The sequence below is a fragment of the Trachurus japonicus genome, chromosome 4, assembly GCF_045865225.1.
Source record: "Trachurus japonicus isolate A0001 chromosome 4, Traja_1.0".
NCBI lineage: Eukaryota > Metazoa > Chordata > Actinopteri > Carangiformes > Carangidae > Trachurus > Trachurus japonicus.
The window spans coordinates 13,138,348-13,157,797 of NC_140910.1; the positions used below are offsets into that span (position 1 = coordinate 13,138,348).

The following is a 19,450-nucleotide window of genomic DNA, read 5'->3' on the forward strand; positions in this document are numbered from 1 at the left end:
TAACCCTGGTGGAGGGGAAACATCCTCAAACTGTGTATGCTGTGTTGTGACACTAAAGAGGAGTGAACCAGTCCACTCAGTGCAGGAGTGGACTAAACCATTTTCACCACTCAACAGGGCAACTCAGCTCTGAAGTTGTTTTAGATACAAAAACAAAATAAACCAAATTATTAATTTATGCCACCATTGGTAACAGTTTATTATGCTAATACTGTACCAACAAAACTACAGAGAAAGACAAATGCTTTGATAATTAATTTGTGACGGCCCTCCAGTCCCCTGTGTTGGGCTCCTGGTAGCTTTAGTTGCATGTGCCTGCCTGTCCTCACTCTGATGAGGTAGGCTACAGATGCTGAGAAAACAGGACACCTAGTGGCTAGAAGGTTCATATCATGGTATATCTCTTTCAATACATTATATCAGTGATTCTGGGGTTCTTGTACCCACAGGGGTATGTGAAAAAAAATAGAACATGATTTGCAAACTGCCTGGATACATTTTGAAACTGGCATAAAAGTAGATATACAGTCTGAGGTGCCCCCTCACATTGCCGTGACCATAAATTAAAAAATTAAAGGAGGTGTAGGCTAAATATTATTAAAACCTTGAGCAGGTTACATAGATAGTTTTCATCTCATGAAAAGGTTCTTTGTTGTCCTTGTTTTGGTTATCAAGTCATAGCCTATGAGAACCATGAACTATTAACAAAAGATATCACCAATATGCATTCAATGTAGTTTATTGTACGGTGGAGAGCCAGGTGATGCAGGAGTGATAGACTTGAGATCCAGAGGGAGGCCCTCTGAGAAGCGACTGCATCCTGTAACTCAGGATTGCAAAGGGTGATAATTCACAGAATTTTCTGGAGTGACAGTAAAGGGCGCCAGATGCAAGTACAGTAAATTTGCATTCCTGAGTTAATGAGGGCTGTCAATTAAAAATAATAAAAGCAGGGGGAATGCAAAAACTTGTGCTTGAGGCTGTGTTTTATTCTTTTTCTCAGCTGATGCTTTATTTAATGATCTAATATGGCCTGTTTTTTCCCCTAAGATGGAAAGCTGCACTACCTAAAAAAGCCCACTGCCATTGAGGTGGTGTGAGGGGCAGAAAAGGCTGCGGAAATTTTCAAAGATTTCCACTCCAGCAGCACTGGGGCACACTGTGGCCAAAAAAACAAACAAACTCTGGATGCCATTGGGAAATGATTCTACTGGCCTGGCATGTCAGAAGACATTCAAACATGGGTAAGTATCTAACGTGGCCAATGAAGCCCTTAACTGCACAACATCTTAAATGTACTTCAATTCTGTAAATAGATCTATAATTAATGAGACAATAATAGTTTGCCTTTAATAGTGCTAACACAGATTGTAAAGACAAAAACACTCTTATTGTTCAAATGTAATCTTCAGACAATGCTTCAGGTAGTCTTTGTATCTGCACAGTATTTTCACCTTATTCCCATCGTATTATACAGGTGGCACAGTGTGTGGAATGCCAGGCTAGTGGACCTCCAATCAATCATTGTAAAATATCCCTTTTTTTCCAAAATTCATTCAACTTGTCCCTGTATACTTTGTTTTCATTTTGTCTGGCTCTGTGCTTGTTTTATCTGCTACAGATAATCTTATCTTAATCTTAATTTTTTTTTTTGACCAAAAATTAAAATTTCTTCTCTCTTAACAAAGGCTTCTCAACTCACCTGAAGCAGCTCACCCCTGACCACACATTATCATATAGGGAAACTATGAAAATGTGTTGTGTTCAACAAAAGAAATAAGTGAGGTCTTTCAACAGTTCTACAAAGAACTACAGTACATCAGACATCAACCCCACACAAGAAGAATTGATGGGATTTTTCTCTAATCTTAATCTGCCTAGACTGTCACCTGAACAGGTGGAATTATTAGATAATTTAATAACAGAGAATGAAATCAGGAATGCAGTTTCATGTATGAAATCAGGGAAGTCACCAGGCCTTGATGGATTCCCTGTGGAATACTACAAGCAGTATATAGATATCCTGGCTCCAATATTGCAAGAGATATACAATGAAGCTTTCAAAACAGGAACTCTTCCCCCAACATTTAATGAGGCCTTAATATCAGTGATACCTAAAAAGGATAGAGATACCACAAATCCTGCTAACCTTTAAGTTTGATTAACCTGGAACTCACATCCCTATGACTGATAATCCTACAGTTTGAACACCTTTTTCTGAGTGTATTCAACATGTATGTATCCAGCTGTATGTGAATGCATCAATATGTCCCCTATACATCATTACATCATCGCATCATTTATATCATTTACATCGTTGATGTGGTATTCTTTTTTTTTGCTATGCCACTGACACCACATGTAACGTGCATAAGATGTCTGAAAATGTAAAATGTTCTACTGTCATACACCAGAGATAAAAGAAATAAAAACTTGAATTACAAAAAAAGAAAATGTGTTGTGTTAAACGTGTTCCTGTATCTGTGCGTGCGTGTGTGTGGGTGTGTGTGTGGGTGTCACTGATGACCGTGAAAACAGAGGAGGAGAGCGTGGAGAGGGAGGAGCGAACGGTGTGAACCTGAGCGTCACGGCGCGCGGCAGCAGCAGCAACAGCAGCGGAGTCTGTGTGTGTGCAGTTAAAAGGGAAGCAACCCTCGTGTTTCACCCCCAACTGCCTCAACTTCAGTCTGATCTCACTCTGAAGACTCCGTGGAAGAGTGGACAGAGTGAAGCCGCTCGGTCCACTCCCTCCTCCTCTCGTCTCTCTCTCAGGTCTGTGCAGAAGTGGAACGGGACGGAGGTAAACAGCAGAGACAAGGGGCCATGCTTTCCTTCATGTTCCTGCTGCTGTTGTTGCTGCTGCTTGTTCCGCATGTGTTGTTCTCCTCGACACGTAAGTACCAAACTTTACCTGACAAACACACGCGTGCACATAGACACACACAACCTAGCCTACTGTAACTCACCTCGTCCCTGTCGCTGCAGCTCGGAGGAGGAGCACTTTCCCTCTGAGATATGGAGGATCCACATCAACAAAACTATCCTGTCCTTGTACAAAATCAATCATTTAACTCGTAATCAAACCCAGCACAAATAATTACTCTTTTTTTCACACGTGTTTACCTCCTCGTGAGTTATTATCACCTCACCATAACTATAATAGCCTACTAAACATAATAGCCTAAAACACTAAACTATTAAGTGACAACAAAATCTAAAACCTCTTATGTTTGACCATATTTTCTCCAGAAGAAGTCAAATGCATGTTCAGTCTAGTGTTTTATCAGGAGTAGATAATGTAGTTTTTGTGTCACAGATTTTTATTTTATTTTATATTGTACTGTACATCCTGATCTCAATATCAACTCAGAAAATGTTTCTAATTGACCAGATATAACTGCATAAGTATAATTGAAAAACCAATAACCTACCAGGAGATGCAAAAAAAATTGCAGGTACAGTGTATCACAGCATCAGTGTGATTATGTTTATTTTATCTGGTTTATCAGTTAGAGGTTTTTTTTGTTGTTTTTTTTGTTACTTCTTCTTAACAGACAAAAGGGAATTGTTGTGTATTATGGGCAGTGTTGTGGTGCCGCTGAGATGCACCGACCAAAAGATCAAATAGATGTAATACATGTTTGGTACAGTACTCAATAAAAATCACATCCTCAAATTTATTTTACAGTGAAAATCAAATCAAAAATGACAATTGTAGCTGAAATCATAGTGCATAGGCTACTGGCAAATATGCATATGATTTATTTAATTTTTGCACATCGTGTAGCCCTACCATAGGGATTCCTTTTTGGTCTAAACCTCATATTGATGCAGAAATATAAACATTATAAATCCTGTCTCACACACAATGAATATGGTACAGCAAAACAAATTTGAAATGATATCACTTAACCATTACTTGTGAAAAGTGTGAAAAAGTATTGTGAAAAAGTTTGGGAAACTTTTAATTTGACAGGACTCTAACTGACTAACCAACTAATGGCTTTGTGTCAAAAAATGACGAATAACCGTCAAATTGTCGCCTAATTGTAGCATTAAAACCAGATGCTAAAACATTAAGCGAGATGTGTGTCTAATGGAGAATTAGACTGAGAACAACGCCTGTTAGACGCAGTGATTGAGAAGCTGACAAGATAAATTGAATGAAGCAGTGTCCATCAGCAATGTTGCATGAAGGAAAAGCAGGAAAGATAACGATATTCCTAGTCATCAGCATGCAAAGATTTATTATCATGAGCTCAGCAAATCATTTGCAAGCAGCTGCTTTATATGTGGTGAGAATAACATGTAAAACAGCCGCCCTTGCCTGTATTTCTTACTTCCTGCCCACTGAGGCCAAAAGGTCAGTCCTCGCTCCTCTTACACATAGATACAGTTTTTACCTCTGTGCACTTTTCTTCAAATGAAATCCACTGAGACTAGAGTCAACGTAGTGGCACATATGTTAGAAAGCTTGTCCGCCGCCCACCTGCAGCACAGTTAATAAAATTCTTCACATTAACCCTCATGTCTCTGTGAAGAAGGAGCCCAGTGGTAACATTCAAACACGCAGCACAGGTTTTCTCAGGGGCATCAATCATAAAGGTAAACTTCAAATTCAAGAGGGTATTGCGGTATGGAAAAGCATTCAAGGATTTTACGGACAAACCAGGGTGACCTTTACGAAGGGCTCCATAAATCCTCTTCATTACTGGGTCATAAATATGTGCCGCGCTCGCTGTGTTGTGGTGCAGAGCTGCTGCCGCTGTTCTCACTAAGTTTGCTTAAGGTTGCCAAGAAATTCAGATTCTTAATGATTTCTTCATGTTAGGATTTCACCTCGAGCTTTACCTTCAATGTAAACAACACTTTAATCAGGCCTCACAGGCAGCAGCCCAGCCCCCCCTAATCCATGCAGTCTAATTAATGTAGGACACTGTGCTAAACACCAAAATGTACATTAATTGCAATGTGTTTTTTTCAGCTCAGATGAATTTGGTTTATGTTAATAGTGCCATAAAACAGGAGAAACTAGTGTACTACGAAAGTAAAGACTTCTGTGCACTGTTGGCATTACATTTAGAAAATGAATATTCCAGTCCTTGATTTTCATCTGGCACAAAACGCACAATACAACAGTAGCTACAGGGTGCAAAAAATCACAAGAGCAACAACAACAAATTTACATTCACTAGTAGCTAACAATTAGTTGAGCACTCAGATTACAACAGCAGATGAATCTTAAATTATTTTTGATAATTGTTTAATGATTTAGGAGGCATAAATGCTAAAATCTTCTGAAATGTTTTATATCATTTAAAAGTTAAATATCTGAGCTTTATACTGTTAATTAGATAAAACAAGCTATTTAAAGGCACTTATGATGGATCAAATTTAATTATTAAAATAAATAAATTAGCCTTAATTGATATCAGTTGTTGCATAAAAAAAATCAACCAATCAATTAGCTGATCAGTTAAAAGAGATAGCCGTAGATAAAAAAAAAAAAAAAAAAGTTGCAGTGCTTAGACTGTGTGTGTGTGTGTGTGCATCCACAGATGTAGCAGTGATCTCCCCCCAGGATCCAGTCCTGTGGATCGGCTCCAGTCTGACGGCCTCGTGCACGGTGAATCCTGAGCTCGGCCTCCACGCCAGCACGTTGTACTGGACGCTGAATGGGATGCGTCTGCCCAGCAGCACCTACGGCCTGGTGTCCTCAGATGTCCTGAGTGTCACCCTTCACAACATGAACGGCTCCCAGCAGCAGTCGGGGGACAACCTGGTGTGTCACGGAGCAGATGGACACGTCCTGGGTGGCTCTTGTCTCTATGTGGGCAGTAAGTGGAGGCTTTCTTTTTCTCTGTGCTGTTGTAAAGGCCTGACGAGGCCCTCATCTTAATATAGATTGAAACTTAAGGTAATAACCTGTTCTGTTGGTAAACTAGCTGAGAAAACTATTAGCCTATAGGTTACTATGTAGATTTGTAGATATCAGGATCATATTGTTGATTTGCACTTTTTTGCAAATAATGAAGGATAGTACCATCACACCAATGAACTGTTTGTTTTAAAGTATTTTTTTATTGGGTTAATATTTACATGAATACATTTGTGCTTTGAGGTTAATATGCTATTTTTGTAATCACTTTTTGGCAACTTTGAAATTAAAATAGCTTTAAATGTTGAACTAATGGAAATACGAGAAATAAGGGTAGGCATATACAAGCTAAATAGCTTCAGCCTTCTCTTTTCTTCAGTCTATGAAATAATATGAATTATGTCATGAATGAATGGATTCCTGATTGTTTGATTGATTGTTTGATTGATGATGAAATCCTAAACCAAACTTAACTAAAGCTTAAGTCACTTAACAAAGAACTGCAGATGGAGCGCTCATGTGGGTTGCTGTGGTAATAATCAGGAAGGTGCTCTTTGGTGGGGTTGCAGTGAAAACTGAGAAAAAACAGGATCCAAGGCAACTCTTCGCTGATACAAAAAATATAAAAGGCCCGTAAAGTTAGGCCTTTATTAAGCAGCTAGTTCATGGTGGAACAATAAAAGAACAACATGTTTTGGCCCACAGGGCCAACATGTTTTGGCCTCATTCATCAGGGTATACCATAATGAAGGCCGAAACATGTAGTTCTTTTATTGTTCCACCATGAACTAGCTGCTTAATAAAGGCTTTTTATATTTTTTGTATCAGCAAAGAGTTGCCTTGGATCCTGTTTTTTCCCAGTTTTAAAGCTTAAGTCAGTTGAAAAATTATTACAGATTATCTGTAGACAGTTGTGGATTCTCTTCTTGGTGAATTATGTTTGTCACTCAATACAGATGCCAAATTAATAACATAAATGTATGATGTTCATATTTTATATCTATTTATCATATGTTTGGGTAAGTAAAACAAGGCAGATTTTAAGCCTGAGAAAACCATATTGATACATCTGATTAAAATCTGATCTAAATCCCACAAGGGAGTTAAAATGCCAGTCAAGCATAAATGATGTTCAGGAATAATGAATATGTAAATAATCCAATTTTGAAGACACGAAGACCATAACGCAAAATGAAGTATGCTGCCTTAGCAAGCAAGTTGTTGGTTGTAGAAAATCCATATAAATGTATACTGTTTTTCTTTTTTCTTTCTTTTTCATTCCCTACGCAGCATCAAACAGTGATCACACACAGTATGACTTTTCAATTCTCAGTGCTTCACATGAAAGGCTAAGGAACTGGCCTCATGCTATTCTCTTTCTCTCTTTGTCTTTAAATTATAGAATCAAGGTCACAAAGTGTCTCTGTTGAAATTAAATTAAAATGAATTATTATATTTTCTTAGACTTTTATTTACATTTGACTTCAAATTGAAGTTAAAAAGTCTTGTTTTTCTTCTAAAATTAGACTTTTTATTTATTTTATTTTTTTCCCCAACAGTGCCTCCAGAAAAACCGATCAATTTAACGTGTTGGTCCCGTAACACGAAGGACTTGACCTGCAAGTGGAGCCCCGGGGGGCTGGGCGAAACCCACATCCGAACCAAATACACCCTCAAATACAAATTGAGGTGAGCGCCCAATGACCTGCTGCTGCTCACAGGTGATCACCTCGTCCAACTCCGCTCAGGTAGACTAGCAGTAAATAGAGTGATGTGACTCATACAGTTCATCATCTGTAACACATACCACTCTCAGAAGCTGCTGTGTGTTGTTGTTGTTGTGTTTGTGTCAACAAGTAGTCAGTTTGCCTTTTTAGAGACAAACGTCAGAATTTATTTTGGTCTGAGTGTTTGCTGTGTGTCTGTACAGGTGGTACGGCAGAGAGAACGAGTGTGAAAACTACGGCTCGGGGAAGCAGCGGCACTCCTGCTACATCACCCGCAACCTCGCCCTCTTCACCCCCTATGAGATCTGGGTGGAGGCGACCAATCAGCTGGGCTCTGCCATCTCTGACGTCACCACCCTGGACATCCTGGATGTAGGTGAGTGATAAGTGATGGTTCAAGTTTTATGTCCTTAGTTTCACTCCTGAAGGTATTTTACCCTCTCCTCTCCTCTCCTCTCCTCTCCTCTCCTCTCCTCTCCTCTCCTCTCCTCTCCTCTCCTCTCCTCTCCTCTCCTCTCCTCTCCTCTCCTCTCCTCTCTCCTCTCCTCTCTCCTCTCCTCTCCTCTCCTCTCCTCTCCTCTCCTCTCCTCTCCTCTCCTCTCCTCTCCTCTCCTCTCCACTCCTCTCCTCTCCTCTCCTCTCCACTCCTCTCCTTGTTTGTCTGCACATCTCCTGCATATGGCTCACACACTTCTCTCTGGGAGAGGGGATTTGTTTTAATGGTTTGCTCCCTCCAGCCTGCTGCTGGAATTAGCATTATGGGTTCAGGCTGCAACTCTCAAAGATAAACTCTTTTGTTTAAAAAAATAAGAGACACAGCAGATGCCTCACAGGTGAGTTAAACTTCACAGGTTTCCCAATGAGAAAAGTACTTTGTCATGTATGAGCAATAGCAAGAGTTCTTCACAGTTTCTCCAGCTCTAATGTAACGTTGTTGTCTCCAGGCCTCCAGTGAACGCCACATTTTGACCGCAGTGTTTATTGCCCGTGACTTAGCATCCTCTCCCTCCATTCATCCTAACTGCACACTGAGGAACAGATAACTTTGAGGTTGAGAGTGGGTTGGAGGAGGAGTGACGCCATGTGCGTGATGCATTGCGTTGCCTCGATAACAGGAACAATAAGCTTGGAGAATATTCGTCCTGCCTTACGCCTCGAGCTGAACGCAGTAGAACAAATAAAGTGTGTCAGCTGACAAAGGGTGTCACGCACCAGCAGCAGAGGATGTCTGAAGCAAAAGGTTAGAAACAGGAAACACTTTTACGAGACATTTAATAAGTTCCTCCCTTTGTCTCCTTCCTTTTATCTTTCGTCTTTCTCCCCTTCAAAGCGCTTGGTTTGTGTGCACACTTTACTGCACCAGATAAAATGTTTTCTTTAATAGTGACTGTGAGGGCACAGCATGCTCTCGACAGGAAGCACAGAGTGACCCGCTAGTCACTCTGCAGGGGAGAGACCCACAGAAAACACAACTGACTGTTTGTCAAGTGAACTTATAACTTCTGAACATAGTCAGATGTTGACAGTTAAATCTTCAGTTCATTTGCTCATTCATCTCCTTGCTTCAACAAGTGCTCCCTCTGTATGATTGCACAAACTAGGAACTGTCCTTATCACACAGGTCACTGTGGTCACCTGCTCTCACAGCAGCTGAAAGTGACAGCATGTAAACGGTTACTGCTGCACACATTATTCATGTTGGAGGCCTGCTTTAATTCTGCTTCTTTAAGCCTCAATGAAAAATATATACTGCATAAATACAGTGTTGACCGAGAAAACAAGTATCAGAAATTGTACTCAAAATTATTCTCTTTTGTATTTTTGATTTGAAAATCTTTAATGTCCCCGAAGGGCAATTTGGTTTGCAACAAAAGTTCAGAGTCAACACAGTAGAGTTCACATAGCACACACATGATACAATAAATACATATAAATACATACTGTATAGTCATCACAGATTACAGTACTGTACATCCTTCCCAACAGGTTCGCCTACAGCGTATTAAGGAATCTAACGGCAGATGGGACAAAGGATTTTAAACATCTGTTTGATTTGGTCTGACAAGGGAACGTGTACCTCCTCTTAGATGGGAGGAGTCGAAACTCTGCATGAAGAGGGTGGAGAGGGTTTGCCAGAATGGCCCTTGCCCTCTGAATGGCTCTGACCTGATAAACATTATCAAGGTCATTCAAGTTAATGCCAATAGTTTTTTGGCAGAGTTTGACCACATTCTTCATCTTGTTCTTATTTGATATGCTGAGGTTCCCAAACCAACAAATCATTGCAAAAGTTAAGATGGACTCAATAAAAGATTAGTCGAGTACATTATGTACCCAACAAGATTATATTGTTATGTTAATAATGTTTTTTTTAAATGTATGTGTGCATCTTTCTCTTGCTGGCAGTGTCTGGATTTGGAGAATTGTGACATATTAGTATTGACAGTACCTGATATTTGAAAAATGTTATGAATGAATTAAATTAATTCTGTATAGATATTACAATAATATTGTTAGGACTTTTTTTCACCGCCATAAGTGTAGTGAAAATCTGATATTATGCAGGTTTGAGAGAGTTTGATGTAGGGAAACAGTGAGTTTTGCGGGATGTGCACTTTTGCTTTGATCGTGTTCTAAAGCAGATCAAACGTATTTTTACAGACCCATGTTCTTTTGTACCGGACACAGTTGCTGGTCAAAGTGGCGGCAGCATTGGCAAAGATATACCGACTTCTAGTCTGGAATGGATACTGAACGCTTCTCTTCCCATAATGCAATTCAGTCACATCTTTCCTTAGACCTTCCCATCCTGATAAATGGACACCACATTCCATTTGTATCTACTGTGTTACTATTAAAGATTCAGACATTTTCTCAGATTTGACTATATTCCTGTTGTCTGTTGTCTTGCTCAGCACTGATTATCTCCACCATTGTGATGCTCCTTTCCTCTCTCTGGAGGTCACTCAGACCTCCTGTGGTTTTGCCCTACATACTGTACATATGCTGTAATCAAACTATGCAACACTTGTCCTTCTCCGTCCAGTGACCACGGATCCTCCCGCCAACGTGCAGGTGAGTCGTGTTGGCGCCCTCGACGACCAGCTGACGGTCCGCTGGGCCAGCTCCCCTGAGCTCAAGGACATCCTGTTTCAGGCCAAATATCAGATCCGCTACAGACTGGAGGACAGCACTGAGTGGAAGGTGGCGCATACACTGAAACACGTAGTAATACACACCCTCCTACTGCTACGACTCCTATGACAACTGGTCTATAAAAACCTTACCTGCCACCGAGCCACTCGTATCCAGGCTACATTGTAAATCTGCACTTGCAAGATATTTAACAATGAAAGACAAAATAGAGAGAACAGACGCAGTAACTCTGACCCTTTGTTTCCTTCGCCGTCTCTCAGGTGGTGGATGATGTTGGTAATCAGACGTCTTGTCGGCTGGCAGGACTCCAACCTGGGACCGTCTATTTTGTCCAGGTGAGGTGCAACCCAGTTGGCATCTATGGCTCCAGAAAGGCCGGCATCTGGAGCGACTGGAGTCACCCGACTGCAGCTTCCACTCCCAGCAGTGGTGCGTACTTTACAACGGACATGACGAAACAAGACAAACAAAACATTAGAAATTCATTCCTTTTATTTATCATCAGGGATTTGGCTCTTTGGTTGCAGGGCAAATGTGAATAATTGAAGAGATGTTAATATAAGACTGTATAAACAGAACCGTGTTTGTGCCTAGACTTAGTCCACTAAATGTTTAAAAGTATAAAAGTGGTGTTTTTCTTTCCTTGACTGTCTCATGGCTCAGATGGCTTTTAAATGTTTTCCAAAAATCTGTGATGCCCACAAATCTTGACCATTCTTTCCTTTCTAATAATCAACCTTTCATTGCCAATTAAAGCAAGAAAAACAATGTCCTTATCCCTGATTCAACATCCTGAACACGCAAATCTAAACCGCATGTGACCCAGGGAAAACTAAACATCAATAGGCCTGATAGCTTGATAGAGATCTCCCAGCAGAGGATTAGAAGGAACTGCAAAGAGCCATGGGGACATTTGATAGATTTTGTCGTTGGCTTCAAAGATTGATCAAGTTAAAAGTTGGTTTGTCTGTTCGAGGCACACACAGGGCCTGTAAAGCTTGAGTGGAAGCAGGTTTGGGAGCAGATAATGAGTTACATAGGTTATGTGGTATTTATTCCCAGGAGGGAGGAGGCTGCGTTTTCGCTCTGTTGTTTGCCATAAAGAATTGATCGTGGCAAACTTGAGGACATTAAACTGAAAAATGTTCCTGCCCAAAGTCTATCAAACTCAAGTCCAGTATACATCTTGCTTTGGGAAATTAAACAACATGACTCATCATAAATGTTCACTAGGGAACTCTGTGCTCTATCAAAGCGTTGATCTTAGTAAATTACGCTTTTACCTCTCTAAAAAACATTTAGGTCTGTTAAATTACGATAAGCATCACTCATTATCTGACAGTAAAAAAATGACTGGATTATTCAAAAACAAGCTGTCAGTATGCCAAAATGCTCACAATATACAGTAAATTAAAATATGCTGCTGTTAAGCTTATATGTTTATCACGTCCATGTCCCAGATCCACATTGTACGGCTTTATTTTGTCACAGTTTCTGGTGTGAACACACTACATATTCAAAACCTGCTCTGAATCATCAGCAGTCTTAGTTTGCATGTTTTGGATGTTAGCATGCATTCATTTGTTAATTAGCACTAAAAACAAAACACAGCTGAGGCTAATGGGGATTTTGTATATTGTAATAATTGATCATTAAGGATAGAAACCAAAATATGTCAATTTAAAGCATATAAAACAATGGATGACCGCCTATTACTTAAGATGAAAAAGGTATATTAAGAGTAGATCAACAACATGCATTTATCAACAGAATGTTATTGAGTTGTGTTTTTATCTCCGTTGATGTATGTTTTCCATTTTATTTTTGGTGGTCAACATGAATCTGTTGGAAAAGTACGAAAAAGATGAAACATGTCAGTCTGACTCTTGTCCCAACTATAACCTTGGTGCTGTTCTTTCATCCTCCCTCTCTCTCTCTCTCTCTCTCTCTGTTCCTTCCTTCACTTTCTTTTTCTCCCCTTCTCCATCTCCTCCCTCCCTCCTTTGTTCTCCCAGAGCGTCTGCAGAGCAGCTCCTGTGATCCTAAGCCTGGTGAGCAGAACTCCACCCTGCGGCGGGAACTCAAGCAGTTCTTCGGCTGGGTCCGCAAGCATGCGTACGGCTGCAGTGGCATGTCAATCAAACTGTATGATCAATGGCGGGTGTGGCTGCAGAAATCGCACAAAACGCGCAACCAGGTAGGTAAGCAGAATCTCTCTTTTCATTATCTCTGCTGAGCCAGTCTCATAAACACTCTCTCTCTCTCTCACTCACACACACACACACACACACACACACACACACTGTTGTGCACTGATGTCCTCAACTGAATTTCTGACCCAGTCTGTGTTATGCCATGTGGTGAGCGTTTCTACAAACATAAACAGGACTGGCTCTGTGGACTTTCAGTCCGTACTTTATGATCAGGTAAAATGTGCGGTTTTGGCTTTACTGGCCCAGAAGTAGGAGCATTAAAGTATGTACTCCCAGTCATGCACTCTGATTTTATTATATATTTTAACAATGTAGACGTCTGATCTTCAGCTGATGGCCACAACAAAGAGAAATGAACATGTAAATGCAATTAACAGCCCACTCTAATGTATTCTGTTTGTGTCTTGTTGTCTTTTGGCATGAGGAGACCCTTTCACAGAAATAACTCAGGCCAAATGGCACAAAGAGCTCCGGCATCTACTCTGTGTTTGTGTAACTTTGTGAAGAGTTCACATCCTTCAGCCACATCCTCCTTGAGTTTAGGGAAACCTTCACTCTACCTGGCTCAATAAGCTCAGCACTCACTCTCTGAGGTTTTTTGTGCTTAATAGTGCACACCCCATCACCTGAATAATGTCTTTGTTCTCAAAGCGTGACAGGTTCCCATTGATTACCTTGTGAGAAAGGTAGCATGTCTGGGAATGATGTACAGAGAATTAAAAAAAAAGAGGATGCAAAGAAAGGCAGAGAGAAAAGATGGAGGCCAGTCACAGCAGATGTCCATATGTTACTATGTGACATCATTGAATTATCTCAGTATGAACAACCTGCTTTTGTCTTTTTAGATTCTACAAGACGATAACTCATAGCACGGCTGCTCAGCGCCACTGGGGTGTTTAATTCAAGAACAGCATCAAGAAACACTGATAGATAACTGGCCTCGAGTGTCCCAGCTGTGTGAGCGATCCAGCGGCCCAGCTGAGGGATGCTGCAGTGTTTGGTCATCAGCCTTGAGTTTAAAGGGCCCGGGTGGAAGATAACTGAAGTGAGACAATGCAGTCTTTTTCTGCCATTTCCACCCATCAAATTAGTCTTTGCACAAACATTCAGGCCCGCAGTAACTGCACTTTTAATCTCCACATAATAATAAAAAATGATATGGTAATAGTTCATGTTGTATTAACTTAATGTAATGTAAGATAAACAAGTCAAATTTTAATAGAGCATTAGTTGAGAAAAAATATTATCTATTTCGATAACAGTATCATGAGGAAATTGAATTAGTATTATGTATGGGTATATATGCAGGTCAGGACAACAGTACGTACGCTTACGTAAATGTGAACTTTACATTAGTAAGTTTTCACATTTGCTGTTGTTGATCAGTCTGTTAATTCTGTCATTTCAGTGACAGCTAAACGGATTTGTAAAGTCAAAGATGAGCAACTTGACGCCAGTAGTAAAACATAAAAAAATATTGTTTTGTACAATCGGTGTATTTAAATTTGAATATTTCTAAATTTTAAAATTACTGATCATTTTTAAATCCCCTATACTCAATGAACTCTCTGTAAAGTGTACATACTGTACTGTTGTGTATCTGAGCAGACATGGTAATACAATATATTTTTATAACTATATATTTAAGGAATGTGGATTTTTTCTAAGTTATACTTGTTTTTATTAAGTCTGAAAAATGATTGTGTATGAAATGTGTATTCACCAACAATAAAGAACAGAAAAGTCTTGGAAAGTGTTTTTATCATTTTAAAAATAGAATTAAACAAAAATGGATGACCTTCTCAATATTAACGTCAGTATTTACACAATTCATCAACATATAACAGGAGCATTTTTCTTTTTTGCTGAGCCACGCATACAAAGGAACGAACACACACACACAGCCAGAATGTGAAAAGCCCCCTGGGAGGAATAAAACTGCAGCAGCGAGCAGGGTGGGGCCAGAGGGGGGATCAATAAGTGCAGCTGAGGAGTCCAAGATGGAAGTTGCAGCAGGGCCGAGTTGACCCGTCAGCCCTGCTGTCTGGTGATGTGAGGGGGAGGCTTCGGCCCCCAAGGGGCCACCTGTCAATCACACTCCTCTGAGTCGTACTTAAAGTCCTGCATGATCTCACTCAGAGCCTCTTTGTTCTTGATGATTCTGGAAAAGGGAAGAACAAAGACACATTTATTTGGCAACCACAGTGTTTAATTAGTTCTTCATGATTATCCATGACCCTTTATTTTCCGACAAAATTAAACGAGTAATCGTAATAAATGATAAACTGTTCAATTAGAGACAGAGAAACCAAGGGGGCAGTTGTCGGTCTGAGAAGTGAAGCTCACTTCCGCGTTCAAAAAACTGCAATCCCCTCGGATTCCTCTGGGGGCTGGTGTCAGAAGGGAGCATTCCCCATAGACCCCCATGTTAAAATCGCCGACTTTACATCCTCAGTAAACATGTTAAAAGCCTGGTGTCAGAACGTTTTTTCGTCTCAATCGATAGTTTCTACCCCCGCACACACTCTGAGGGGGGTGAATTTTTTTTTAACTCTATAGTTTTACTGTTATTAGGTTAAAATTCTGGCCAATCAGGGCGCGGAAACGTTGAGTGACAGGTCCAAGCAGCTCCGTGGACCGCTGCTTCGAGGCCAGTGGGCGGGTTCTCGGCCGGCCAATCCAACATGGCGCTGTTCAGGCCGCCATATTTGAGTCACAAAAACGACTCCCCAAAACCAATGGGTGACGTCACGGACGCTACGTCCATTCTTTTTACAGTCTATGAGAGAAACCTAAGTGAGACCCTGAGCAGCTCCGCAGCTGACGGCAGGTTGAAAATGAGCGACTGCATGGGTCATTGGGGAGCTAACGCAGTAAACACAGGGGTGGTAAGAGCTGCTCTTACTCTTGCTTGATCTCCTGAATCTTTTCTTGACAGCCTTCTTCCTCCGGGTAATCCTGGGCCCGCTGCCTGGCCAGCTGCAGCTTTGCTGTCTGTTGAGGAGGCAAATCAGATAAGATTTATGCAAACCATTCATCAACTGAGGATGTAGCAGACACAGAGGATGAACTCTGAGATAATAGAAGCTTTATGACATTACTGGAAGAAAGGAAGTTGGATTAATATTGTAAAAGGGGTGTAAAACTTCGTACAAAAGTGCTACGCATCAACGCCAGATGTATGAGATGGAGAATAATGGGGAACCACTGAAGCAAAGACAGCTGAAGTTAGCTGAACTCAAGTGATGTTTACAAATATACACAAATATTTCAATTAGAATAGCATGCACAGTTTTGCTCCACTGGTTGTGTACACTTAAAGAAAATCTGTGACTGAGATGCCAGCACAAAAATATTTCAGTGCTTTAGGATGAAGAGCAGTTATGAAATGTTTTGCATAAGAATCCTGCCACCCTGTGGTGAAATAGGGGAACTACTGTATATTAAACATAAAACATTTTAACCTTTTTTTCTGGCACGTAATGAAGATTGTTTGCCACAGTAAATGGAGCCCTTAGATATCAATGTATGTTGATAAATTAACATTAATAATACTGTAAAAAGACTTGGAAATAGTTTGATTTAACAAATGAAAAATACAAAACAAATGAATTATTCAGTACACAGCTGGATATGCCTGCTGGTGATATCAACTTTACATCTTAACCTCCCCATATGTTAAAACAAAAACAAGAACATGAAACCAGGCAATGTAGTGTTCAATCACAGCATACGTATGCAGTTTCCTTAACTTGCACACTGCTGTCTCATGTTTTCTAGTCCGTTTGTCAGCTTCTGAACCTGACATAAAAACCACACACATACTCAGAGTTTCCTCCTACCAGTTCAAGTTTCTGCTTCTCTTTGTCCTGCAGCTTGTCAATGTGCTCAGAGAGGTCTGGCCTGTCAAATTCGTTGTGCAGCCTCCCCTTGATCTCAAGCACTTCCTTGGAGATGCCGCAGAAGGCCTGCGTTATCTCATGGACCAGCTGCCTGTAGTGGTCGAAGTCATATTGAGGCCCTGTCCTCAAGTAGGCCTCGTGTCCTCTGGAAGACAGCCACCAACCAACAACAACAACACAAACAGGAGAAGAAATCCATGAGGCAGAAAATTCAGACTACTCCTTTCATGTGCATCAGAATCAAGGAAAGTGATCCAAGGAGACAGGAGGAAAACTGATTGTGAAAAGTATTGTGCACAGTTAACTTTGCATCATGTAGGTTATCATTGCCAGATCCAAACTTACTCTTCAAAGAGCCGATATGTCTCTACTCGCTCAGACTGCAGATGATAAAACCTCTGGATAAGGCTTTTAAAGTCTGTAGGGACCTGCAGAGGAAATAACATTAAAGAACTTAACAACAAACATGCAGAGAGGGATAATTTCATATTTTAAATGAGAGGAACAGGTACTAAGCCAGCCAACCTCACCGACAGGTAGAAAGATAAAAACATTACTGTTTATTTAAGCCTAACAGATACTTTTTCAGTAAGCCAGTCACAATTTGTGGAATATCTCTTTGACAATATCTATGACGTGTGGCAAATTAAACTGATCTAAGACTGATACTTTACGTTGATGCCACCTTATATGAAACAATACTGGCTTTGATGCAGATGGAAATAAACTGGGAGTGGACAGTTACATGTTTCTTTTTGTTAGAATATAAACTTAAAGTCAGAGGCAAACAGACAATCATCCCTCATATCAACAGCAACCAAACTACCACGAGTTTAGCCTAGCTTAGCTCAGTTTAGCTTTAAGTTCAGTTTAGCGTTAAGAGTCAGGTCTCAGCCTCTGGGACGTTAAGTTATCTAGTAATTAATTAAAAAGCCAAACACTTACCATGATAAACAGTCGGAAAACACTGTGTTTGGGTTTAAAGAGTCTATAACAGTGACATGTTTATGTATTTCATGTGCGAAGCGTTGCTCTGCAGTCTGTGAATCAGCAGTCCGCCCACCCGGAAATGACGTCAGAGCACGGGCGCCAGGAGCGGATTTCAAAATAAAACAAACAAACAAACAAACAAAACTGGGATATCAATGGGCTCTATGCACAGCTCCACCACTTCCTGAATTTAATGCAGCTCCTTAATTTCCTGTCTTACATTATTGGACAAACTGATTAATCCAGGTGTGTCTGAGCATTGTGACTACTCAGACACACCTGGATTAATCAGTTTGTCCAATAATGTAAGACAGGAAATGAAGGAGCTGCCTTAAATTCAGGAAGTGGTGGAACTGTGCATAGAGCCCATTGTTCTGACTGAGACCAGTGTATTTTTTTTAAATTCATTTAAATGCAGTCTATATCTAAACTTTAGGGTTTCACTGCTAGATTTCCCATTCTGTCTCCTTGTGTGATGATGCTGAAACTTTAGATCTTGCTGCTGCGATATTTTTAACCAGTCTGTCTGTCTGTCTGTCTGTCTGTCTGTCTGTCTGTCTATCTATCTATCTATCTATCTATCTATCTATCTATCTATCTTCTGCTTTCATAAGTTGGTGCTACTTTTATTTTGAAATGTGAACATACCGCTGGCAGCTGACTGCTTCCTAACCAATCAAATATCCTCCTATACAATTACAGCCACTTAAACTCCTACATGAAATTACAGATGGAGTATTATTAAAAGATAACACTGACAGACCATGAAGTGGTGTTTATTCTATGAGCACAGCATGTGGGCTGAGTAAACTGAGAAATCCTCTGTGAGATGTGACAGTGACTTCCCTACCTGTTGCGCCTTATCTACAGAGCCATACAACACCCTGTCCATTAGGTCTGATCTGGGCCCTTGTCCGCTTTGTGTTGGCGGGATTAGAAAAGCATTATTCCAATATGGAGGAAACGAGGTCGCAAAGCTACTACCGTGCAGACGCGGGCACTCCTACGCCTTGAGTCTCCCCCTGCCGCTCATTGGTCCATTCAGCATCTTCAGCACCACGCAGACTGAACAGCGACACTCTGCCGTGCAGCTCCCTTCAAATGAGGATGCCGCACAGCGCGTCATGGCCTGCACGGTTACTATGAGATTGTTTATCTGAATCATTTTCTTTCTTTCTTTCTTTTTTTTTTTTTTTTTTTACTTCTTCTTTTTTTTTAATTATTATTATTTTTAGCTGTAATATAGGCTACCACTGTCTCACCGGTGTTGACAGGCGGCGAATTTACAGCTCACTGTCTCCTTCCTTTTCCATCGCGGAGAACCCGCCTGGACCGTCTACTCTACTCTACTCTACAAGCGGCAGCTGCCTTCACCATCACAGATGCCCGGACTCGCAGGTTTTGTTTATTTCACCGGGTTTCCCTCGCGTCGAGTCGACAGGCATGACGGATTGTAACCCCGCTGCTCGGGCTGTGACCAGCAGCAGCAGCAGCAGCAGCATCTCATGTACAGTGCCGCATCAACAAGCCTCGCCGCCCGACCGCCGGGTCCCCCTGCCGGCGCCCCGGTGTCCGTCGGTCCCC

The 19,450-nt window shown here is 40.9% G+C and overlaps 2 protein-coding genes across 3 annotated transcripts; one reads left to right on the forward strand and one right to left on the reverse strand.

Annotated features, from left to right (window-relative positions):
• Nucleotides 1-2,569: 2,569 nt before the first annotated feature.
• Nucleotides 2,570-14,181, forward strand: crlf1b (cytokine receptor-like factor 1b). Of its 2 annotated transcripts, none has more exons than XM_085774049.1 (8): nucleotides 2,570-2,893; nucleotides 5,559-5,837; nucleotides 7,438-7,567; nucleotides 7,809-7,981; nucleotides 10,652-10,809; nucleotides 11,022-11,190; nucleotides 12,777-12,962; nucleotides 13,820-14,181. In XM_085774049.1, exons 1-8 carry the CDS (start codon nucleotides 2,824-2,826, stop codon nucleotides 13,834-13,836), a joined length of 1,182 nt encoding a protein of 393 aa, XP_085630175.1. In that variant the 5' UTR covers nucleotides 2,570-2,823; the 3' UTR covers nucleotides 13,837-14,181. The 2 variants fall into 2 exon arrangements, with proteins under 2 accessions (XP_085630175.1, XP_085630174.1); XM_085774048.1 differs by having other exon boundaries at nucleotides 2,769-2,893; nucleotides 12,777-12,958.
• Nucleotides 14,182-14,826: 645 nt separating this feature from the next.
• rex1bd (required for excision 1-B domain containing) lies at nucleotides 14,827-17,965 on the reverse strand. Its single transcript, XM_085774051.1, has 5 exons — nucleotides 17,822-17,965; nucleotides 17,222-17,304; nucleotides 16,817-17,021; nucleotides 15,880-15,968; nucleotides 14,827-15,135 (listed from the first exon to the last, which is right to left on the reverse strand). Exons 1-5 carry the CDS (start codon nucleotides 17,822-17,824, stop codon nucleotides 15,063-15,065), a joined length of 453 nt encoding a protein of 150 aa, XP_085630177.1. The 5' UTR covers nucleotides 17,825-17,965; the 3' UTR covers nucleotides 14,827-15,062.
• Between the last annotated feature and the right edge of the window lie 1,485 nt (nucleotides 17,966-19,450).

What these genes read in the sequence shown, in the direction of transcription:
- crlf1b (XM_085774048.1), top strand. Translation starts at nt 2,824, where the DNA reads ATGCTTTCCTTCATGTTCCTGCTGCTGTTGTTGCTGCTGCTTGTTCCG. An exon ending in CTCTTGTCTCTATGTGGGCA is followed by an intron (nt 5,838 to 7,437) that starts GTAAGTGGAGGC and finishes TTTCCCCAACAG; the next exon opens with TGCCTCCAGAAAAACCGATC. An exon ending in CGCACAAAACGCGCAACCAG is followed by an intron (nt 12,959 to 13,819) that starts GTAGGTAAGCAG and finishes TTGTCTTTTTAG; the next exon opens with ATTCTACAAGACGATAACTC.
- rex1bd (XM_085774051.1), bottom strand. An exon ending in ACATATCGGCTCTTTGAAGA is followed by an intron (nt 17,022 to 17,221) that starts GTAAGTTTGGAT and finishes GCTGTCTTCCAG; the next exon opens with AGGACACGAGGCCTACTTGA. An exon ending in AGAAGCAGAAACTTGAACTG is followed by an intron (nt 15,969 to 16,816) that starts GTAGGAGGAAAC and finishes CCTCCTCAACAG; the next exon opens with ACAGCAAAGCTGCAGCTGGC.